Genomic DNA, 9,207 nt, shown 5'->3' with positions numbered 1-9,207 from the left:
CATAATAGGATGATTGTAGCTTTTATTAGATTTACTCGCAAAATGCATACCGAAACACCCCACGTTACCTAATTTTGGTGATTGGCGAAGTGCAACGTCACGACGAGAATACTACGAGCTTTCGTCGGTATATGATGAAACAGTTCTTCACGAATATGGAAATTTAGGGTTCGTCATGCACCTAAATAACTAAACAGGATGCTTGCGAAAAAGTCACGCACAGTAAGTAGATGTCATGTTATTAGTGTTCTGAGTTGACGTTTAATGAATGGGAAACGGTGTCTAAAGACTACTATTCTTAGAACCTGCTCAAAATACGGGCGCGATGAAACTCAAAATTACCTGCCAATCTAAATCGATCTAAATCCAAGTGAATTATAAGGCAGAATGATTGAATCCAATATAGAGCAAGTTTTTCCCATATTTAGCCAGCATTTTGGACAAATTCCTAACACCTTGATATCGAGTAGGGGAAGTTGGGACAATGCCGGAGTTGGGGCAAAGCCGAAATTCGAGATATTTCGGAAACTGTACGACATGAATGCCACCTGTCAGTGATGCTCTGAATCTTAAGTGACTACAATTATCGCATGTTTGTTACGAGTCGTCATTCGGAAAACTTCGGCTGTGAGGGCGCCAAGAGCGTTTTCAAGGTACGTTTCCCTTGTACTACATGCGCCTTTGAAGCTGCATTTTTTACTCATTATGCTACCGTTTGTCTGGCCAATTCGGTCAAGTAATCTTCAGCATGTCTTTGCATAAGTGTGCTGCCTAGTTGAAATTTTTACAGCACGTTGAAAAGTAATGGGCCTGCAAATGAAAGTATGTCTGGCTGGGGTAATGCCGAAAACGTGCAATTACGCACGTTAAAGCACGCTACGTGGACTTTACTGCTGTAGAATAGCAACGCGTATTTTTAGCCACACAAATTACACTTTCAACCGACACAACGGCCTGTTACCTATAAGGAATGATTTACCTGGCATTTTCTTATTATATCACACAATTATAACTTCCAGTGTGCACCAAGCGTTCTCAAGATCTTAACCCGCGCCCCGTAGGGCTATCGGCGGACCCTACCACCCGTAGGGGAGGGGCCGTTTCGGCCCCCCCTAAGATCTCGGAAATTTACCGGCCGATTTTCAAAATTCAAACGGTATTCGATAGCCCCACCGGGGAACTACCTTGTGACCAAATTTCATTGACCTAGGTCAAACCGATGACGTCACAGGTCAGGTCAAAGGTCGGATTTTCACCGTTAACAGGCATTTCAAGAAATGTGTTGTGAAATCGAGTAAATTGGTAATTTATTGAAAACCATCGATGGTACATTGTTCGTCAAACACATACTTTACTATCTGAGGTCACTGATACCAGGTCAGGTCACAGCGAGGTCAGGTCACCGGGGGTCACAATATGAAAGTGTCGTGTGATACATGTTTTATGGTCCATTTTACATGACAAATGCGATTATGTGGGTTAGGCAGCCTTTGGGGCCAGCCTGGGTCACATTTTGGTGAAGGTCAGGTCAAGGTCAGGTCAAATTAGGTCAAATTTCAAAGTTGATATTTTTGCATAAACTGGGTATCGATTCGATGCAGCTCGTCACGGGGAGTCTAATGGTGGTCTTTGTTCTGCTCTACGAGGTCTACAATTGCCAAAAATTGAGTTTGAAAATTTGACGTCATCATTTTTGAACAGTTTTTTCGCTATAACTTGGCCAAAAAAGGAGTTATCGATCTGAAATTTGGTATGTAGATAGAAGACGGTAGGTACTATCACATATGTTCCGGTTTTTTCGAAACTCAAAAAACTTTTTGGATTTTTTGGCTAATATATCCAAAAAAATGCTTTTTTGGTTTTTGGGGGTCAAAACTCGAAAATCTCAAAAATCTGAGATAGCAGTTTTGTAGCCCTGTCAATTCTACACCTTTTATGTGTTGATCATTTTTCTGTATCTTCAAAGCTGTAGGCCTGACAGGTCTTCTCGCGAAGGTCTTTTTTCGGTCGAAAATGGCAGAACATGACGCCATTCTGACGTCATTTGTGGCCAACCTATCATAGCCTCTGGAAAAATTTTTGGTCACAATGTGTAAAATTGATGCCCGGAGGGGTCCTGAAAGTTTGGTGGCGATATCTCCAGCCGTTTAGGAGATATTGACGGAAAAGGACAGGGAGGGGCCGTTTCGGCCCCCCCCCCTACGGGGCGCGGGTTAACCCTATTCCTGGCGGGGGGGCCTCAGGAGCCCCCCCCCCCCCTGAGGTTTTTTGGTTATTTCTCCCAAACGCGTTGAGCTAGGAAGCTCAAATTTTCTGACTTTTCCTAAAAGGCTTCTACGCAACATGTCTGAAAATTTTGAGTTGATCTGACCTCAGGTCAGGTCACCAGAGGCGGTTTGGTGACCCTACCTCAGAAAAGTTTGCAATCACGCCAGAGCTAGAGTTTTTGACCGATCAATTTCTTCTCTTCAGGCTTTAGTTAGGGTACCAGTATGTGCAATTTGTATATCTCGGAATTTTGATATCGGTGACCTAAGGTCAGGTCAGTTTCGCGACCTCCCCATTATAAGTCAATGGGGGAAAAATCAACTCGGGCTGTTTTTACCACTAAAACGGGTCGGAATGGCCCCATATACCATACATGACTTCATATACGATCAACCTTCACTACCTTTAGGTCTGTTTTGCTGTTGGGCAGCGGTGAGGTCATGTGACGTCATCAAAGGTCACCAAAGGTTTTTGGCCAATAACTCCGTACAGGAACAAGATACAGACGCGTGGATGGTCTCATTGTGTTCAGCTCGTCAAGACGCATCGAATGATATACATGATGACCTCGAGGTCACGTGACCTGAGGTCAACCTTTGACCTTGACCTTTCGAGGTCAACATATATATCATTCGATGCGGATTGACGAAAGGATCACGATGATGCCCTTAGTTTGTTCCTATCTTGACTAATTACAAAGTTATTCGAGAAAAACTCTCTATATCTAGCGCTGCCATTTTGACTTTTTCGACCCCTGTGACGTCATCTTTGACCTGACCTGAAAATGACCTTAGTAAAAATTGTAGACCTTGTCCATGCGTATCCGATGCCGTTTACCGCTTGTCGCTATCTTGCTTCGTTCTCGAGATCTCAGGGGGGGCCGAATCGGCCCCCCCCCCGCCAGTTTCTTGTCCCGGCGGAGCCCGCCAGGAATAGGGTTAAACGCGTGTCAGCTTTGATGAATTCTGGATAAAGTTTGAGATAAAATGGCAAAACATCAATATCTGCATTCCCCGTAGATCATTTTTCCCATTTTCGGCTTTCCCCGCAGTCCGGGGCAACGCCGAAAAAGTCACTTCTTTGATATTCTTAGTTTGTGTGCTTAACGGTATGCGGATTCATCAAATGCGCCTGGTATGTTTGAAAGGCAAACGACTGGCCTCTCGAATGACGCCAACAAGAATAGCTTATGTTGTCTACGTTGCGTGCTACAGGCGTCAGAAAAAAAGTATTCGGCGTTCCCCCAACTTCCCCTACACAACTGAGCTATTGAATACGTGACTCAAACCATTCTACGGCAACAATAGCGGTTTGTCCGTTTGACCTAGATAGGTCAATAGTCACGGTCTTCAAAATTTCACTGCAAATTGTAGTTAAACAATGGAAGTAAGTGGCATCAAACAACTCGCAAGACCTCACTTCTTAATTATGCTTATAATAACTGTGTCGAAAAAAAGATTGCTTGCGTTGAACTAGCTTTCGAGTTTAGACACATTTTTTTTAACTTGTGCGACATTTATTTTACCGGCGTCGTGTTTCTCTCGTCGAGTGAAACACGAATGAACCAAGGAATGAACGGTAAATTTACCGTAAAACAACCGTACACGCATATTTGTTCTGAAATTAAGATCATGACCTGACCGAAAAAGCGCGGTGAAATAAGTTATACGTTTTTATTTATGTTACATGACCAATACCTATGTAATTTATGATATAATATAGTCAATAAGGGCTATACCTGATCGACTTTATTTCTAGCGGAAAGGTTAACTGAGCGTGTTTTGGCTTGAGAAAGCAGGTAGGTTGGAACTATTTCTATCACTCGACACACTTGGCATAGTTCAGCTTATCTCGCAGTTCGAAGGCCCAGCTGGGGATAAGATCCGGATTCTAGCCCTCCTTACTGGACAAGATTTGTCACTCGGATTTTCCCCCGTCTGGGTGGCCATGACCTTGACAATGTAAACTCCAGTGACTCGATGAGGCGGCGACGTCTCATTTGCTCACTGGCTGATGACGTCACTCCTCCACCCTCAGCCTCGGTCGCTGTTTAAACGCTCATCACGTACTCTGTCCCGTACTGCGAAGTGCGAACAGCCAGCTTTACAAACACCGTTTCCATCATGAAATCGATTCACACACGAGCGGTTCCGGCGGAGTTCCGGCCGTGCAGGAGCCGAGTCGGTGGTCTCTCCTCCACGCCCTTACCTCCCCCTCCGCGGTCCTCCGAAGCTGACCTGCTGCGGAAATGACACTTTCTCTAGCGGCACGGCGCCGTACGTCAAAAGCAAACACCACCGCCCGACCGCCACGGTGTGCCTGGAAGGCGCACTGACTTACCCAATTCCTCGGCAGTTTGTGCGGAAACCCCGAGAACAAATAGGCTCAATAAAACTGCCGGTACTGGACGTTTTTTGACGACTCGTACCTGATCGGTGGTGGGCGGTGGACGGTCTCGCGAGGGCTCGCCGGTCGGCTCGATGGCCGGGTCAAGAATCTCCCCGCCGCGCTGTGTCACCTCAGTGAGGTTCACTCTCGTCATCTACGTGACCTGCGTGACCTCACTGACCTCTGCCATCAGTGCTGATGTCAGTGCGGAGCTGAACCGAAGCGAGGTGTCCCTAGACGCGTTCTTCGCAGCAGTGACGAACAAGACTGGAGAACAAGAATCAGAGCCAGCTGTTGAAACGACCACGCCTTTACTGGTGTTTCCGGAACCGAGTGAAACACTAGTGCAGCTGGCAAGCCTCCAGAAGCAGCCCCAGGAAAGTGTGCTAGATGTATTCAACAGCGGAGAACAGGACAGCTTGACCTTCAGCCAGCAGGGTGACCTGACTTCAAGTCAAGACAGTGACTTGATATCAACACAGACCAGTGAACTACTGTCTGAGGTCAATAGTGATTTTAGTCTGCAGAATGATCAACTCATAAGCGAAGGAGGCCTGGTCTCTGGCTCTGAGGGTAGCGTGTCATCATCCAGTTCAATTGGCGACTTCAGCGCTTTCCAAGACGAAGGTCGGTCTGTCGGTGTACAGACTCCCTCCGGTCCTGCTCAAGACGATACTCGTATGTTCACTTCGGGCCAGATCAGTGAAGTAGTCTACAGCGACGGCAGTGATACTCAAAGCTCCCAGATTGGCATCTCTTCTTCCATCGAAGGCCGTGGCGCTACATCGGCCGAAAACAGCCAGTTCCTTCCTGGCGTCTCTAGCAGCTGCGTGGTGCTTGTGGATCAGCTGGACGGCGTCTTGCGGCCCACTGAAGAAGCGCCGTGTCTGTTCCGTCTTCAGCGACGGCCGGACCACTGCGCCGTGCGTCTGCAGCTGATCAAACCCGGCTCCCTGAGCTGTGACACCGCCCGTCTTGACATGGACGGGCAACCGATCTGCGAACAGCTCTCCGGCGCTGTTGAGGTAGTCAGAAACTTCACCGGCGATGCCATGACGCTGGATGTGGAGCTCGCCAGGGACACTGAGCCACGACACGGCGGGGTGGGCCTAGTGGTGAGCTCAGCACTCAGCTCGGAGGGTGCTTTCATTGAACCAGCTGCTGAGGCTCTTCCAGAGGTACGCTTTCGTCAGGAGCCGTGTAGCGGGGCTGGTGTAGCTCAGACGGCGCCGCAGCTGCTTGGAGAACCAGACATTCCACCGACCGGAATCTGTTTCCAGGAGTTCTCTGAGACTGCGTTCCGGTTCCGTTCGCCAGGCTATCCGAACAACTACCCGCCGGATACGATCTGTCAGTACCAGATCCGCCGTGCGGGCAGTGACATCTGTCGACTGGAGCTGACTCTGAACGCCTTCGATGTCGAAGGCGTCGCGGCGTCGGTCTGCCCCTTCGACTACCTCCAGGCCGGTAACCAGCGACTCTGCGGACTGCGACCTCCCGGGGAGATCGTCTACGTCGACTTCGTCGAGCCCTTCATGGAGCTGCAGTTTCACTCAGACGATCAAACCCAACGGTCTGGCTTTGACATCACGGCTCGTCAGCTACGGTGTGTGGATCCTCCGGGCCCGGGTCCAGAGCCGCGTGGCGACTGTGATGCTGTATTCGTGGGGCCCGAGTTCACCATAGAGAGCCCCGACTTCCCGTCACCGTACCCCGTGTCTACCAGCTGTCGCTACGAAATTCAGCGCGCTGGTCCAACTGTCTGCGAGCTTCAGCTGACATTTGAGGTCTTCGCGCTGGAATCAGCAGCCGACTGCGCTCTTGACTTCTTCGAAATCGGCGGTGAGAGAATCTGTGGTGTGCTGCCGACCGATCAGACGAGGATCGTGCCGTTCGGCGGCGCTTCGACGCTCTTAGCGCAGTTCCAGTCGGACGAACGTGGCTCAGGACCTGGCTACAGGATCCGAGCGAAACAGCTCAACTGCGGGCCGGGTCCTGGGCCCACTCCTCGGCCCTCCTGCGATCTCGTCATCACAACGCCCGTGTTTGAGCTGACATCGCCAGGGTTTCCGCTAGATTATCCTCCAGACTCCGACTGCCAGTACCAAGTGCGCCGCGCCCTGCCTGACATCTGCTCCCTTGAGGTCACCGTACGCACCTTCGACCTCGAGGAATCTCCGGGCTGCGTGGCTGACCGCTTCGTGTTGGGTGGTGAACGGCTCTGTGGTCTGCAGCCGGCAGGACTCGTCCGCAACATCACGTTCACTGGAGAACAGGTGACACTGGCGTTCCTCTCCGACGTCGTCACACAACGTCAAGGTTTTGACCTTCTCCTTCGTCAGGTGCGCTGCTCCAGCCCCGGTCCCAACCCCGGCCCCGGGCCGTTTCCACCGATCCCTCCCACACTGCCGCCCCCTTCAGCTTGTGGTGGCGCCCTGTTCGGACGACAGGTGGAGATATCCAGTCCTGGTTTTCCCGGGCCGTACCCGGGCGGCGTCTCGTGCGTCTACTCTCTGCAGAAGGCCGACGAGTCCGTTTGCGAGCTCGAGGTACGTTTTGACGTGTTCCAGCTGGACCCAGGCCCGTTCGGCGCCGAAGGCTGTCGAGGAGACTTCATCGAGGTCGGCGGAGAGCGAATCTGCAGGGCGGAGCCGGGCGAAGTGCGTCGCGTTCCGTTCCGGAACGCCGCTGCCGAGCTGCTGTTCCACTCAGATGCGGTTGGCCCGGGAGGACGGTTCCTGCTGCAGCTGCGGCAGGTGGACTGCGGCGTTCCAGTGCCTCCGGTACCAACTCCTGGCGCCTGCCGCGCCGAGCTGAGCTCCAATGGCGCTCTGGTGCGCTTCACTTCACCCAACTTCCCTGGCCCACCGCCTGCCACCCGCTGCTCTCTGGTTATCAAGAGGACCGTACCGTCCTCGTGCACCTTGGAAATGCGCGTGCGTCACTTCCAGCTGGCCCCTGAGGAGCCTGTGTGTCCCGTCCAGTTCCTTCAGGTCGGCCAGCTACAGGAGCGAGTCTGTGGATCTCATCCGCCTGGCTACGCGCGCCGCTTCAGCTTCGAAGGAGCGGTCGCGCACGTTGAGTTTGTGTCTGAGGTGGTTGGCACCGTGTCTGGCGGTTTTGACGTGGAGTTTGAGCAGCTGCCGTGCGCCAGACCGAGCCCCGATCACGGCGACTACGGCAATCACGACTACGAACATCAGGGCGACTATCACGGAGGACATCACGAAGGTCATCACGAGGGTCATCACGAGGTTCATGGAGAGTATCATGAAGGTCACGGTCAAGGACACGAGGAACATCACGGAGAGCACTTCGGTCACCACGAGGAGCACCATGCGCAGCATCAAGAGCATCATGGTCAACACGTCCAGCATCACAGTCAGCAGGACTACAGACACGGTGGTGGCCACCAGCATACTCAGGTCACCATCGGCAGTTCCTATCAGCCCAGAGGAAAATTCGATCTCTTCTCCTTCCTAAAACCATGGACTCTGTTTTCCAAGAAGCCGAAGCGGTTTATCCCTGGCCCGGGGCCTGTGTACGGTCCTCCGCCGATAACCTTCCATGGCTCACCCTCCACTCACTATGGTCCTCCAAAACCACGGCCGAGCTACGGTCCGCCGAAGCCGAAACCCCGGCCTTCCTACGGTCCACCTAGACCGGGATCCCACTACGGTCCACCGAAACCAAAGCCCAAACCTACCTACGGTCCTCCTAGACCAGGATCCCACTACGGTCCACCGAAACCAAAGCCGAGGCCGAGTTATGGTCCTCCAAGACCAGGGTCACATTACGGACCGCCTAAACCAAAGCCAAAGCCTGGCTATGGTCCCCCCAGGCCGGGATCCCATTACGGGGCTCCCTCGCCAGGTCAGACACACCACAGGAGTGAGCACGTGCCCGCCGCGGGTCCGGAAGTGTTCCCGAAATTGTCCTTTGACGGATGGACGCCGATCTGATGAGATACCTCCAGTTATATGCTTAGTGGCTTGAATGTTCCGTGCGAATCAGGGGTCCTGATTGAATAACTCAAATGTTAGCCGTTTTACAAGTGAATGTGTATTCTGAGCGGTGTTTGATGTTTGTTTTATGCTTTTTATGCCGTACTTACCGTGATGAAGTCAGTAAATGTTTGTTTTGATTTTTTAATAAATTTTATTGTTGATGTGAGTCTCGATTTAACCCGCGCCCTGCTGGGGGGAGTGTTTTAACACCCCCCTTGTGGTTTTTTGCGAATATCTCAAAAACGGCGGCGCGCGCCGCCGTTTTTGGTACACCTTATCATACATCAATTTTACACATGTTGTGAAAATTTCAGACCAAGGTCATTCAAGGTCAGGTCACCAGGTCACTTGAAGTGACCTCACCTCATAACAAGTTTCAATGTCTGTCATAGCTACACCGAGTGACCGATCGCTTTGAAACTTTTAGCGATTGCTAAGAGCAATAGCATGTACAAAATGTTTATCTCAGAATTGTGATATCGATGACCTAAGGTCAGGTCAATTTTGCGACCTCCCCATTATAAGTCAATGGGAGAAAATTGAA

At 51.2% G+C, this 9,207-nt stretch overlaps 1 protein-coding gene across 1 annotated transcript; it reads left to right on the top strand.

Annotated features, from left to right (window-relative positions):
- The first annotated feature begins 5,336 nt into the window (after positions 1-5,336).
- On the top strand, positions 5,337-8,824 carry LOC122363193. Its single transcript, XM_043332164.1, has one exon. It carries the CDS (start codon positions 5,337-5,339, stop codon positions 8,616-8,618), a length of 3,282 nt encoding a protein of 1,093 aa, XP_043188099.1. The 3' UTR covers positions 8,619-8,824.
- The last annotated feature ends 383 nt before the right edge of the window (positions 8,825-9,207 follow it).

Source organism: Amphibalanus amphitrite, unplaced genomic scaffold (genome assembly GCF_019059575.1).
Source record: "Amphibalanus amphitrite isolate SeventyFive unplaced genomic scaffold, NRLGWU_Aamphi_draft 000609F_arrow, whole genome shotgun sequence".
Lineage (NCBI taxonomy): Eukaryota > Metazoa > Arthropoda > Thecostraca > Balanomorpha > Balanidae > Amphibalanus > Amphibalanus amphitrite.
This window is presented reverse-complemented; position numbering and strand designations above follow the sequence as displayed.

Coding starts and splice junctions, on each gene's coding strand:
- LOC122363193 (XM_043332164.1), top strand. CDS start 5,337: ATGTTCACTTCGGGCCAGATCAGTGAAGTAGTCTACAGCGACGGCAGT.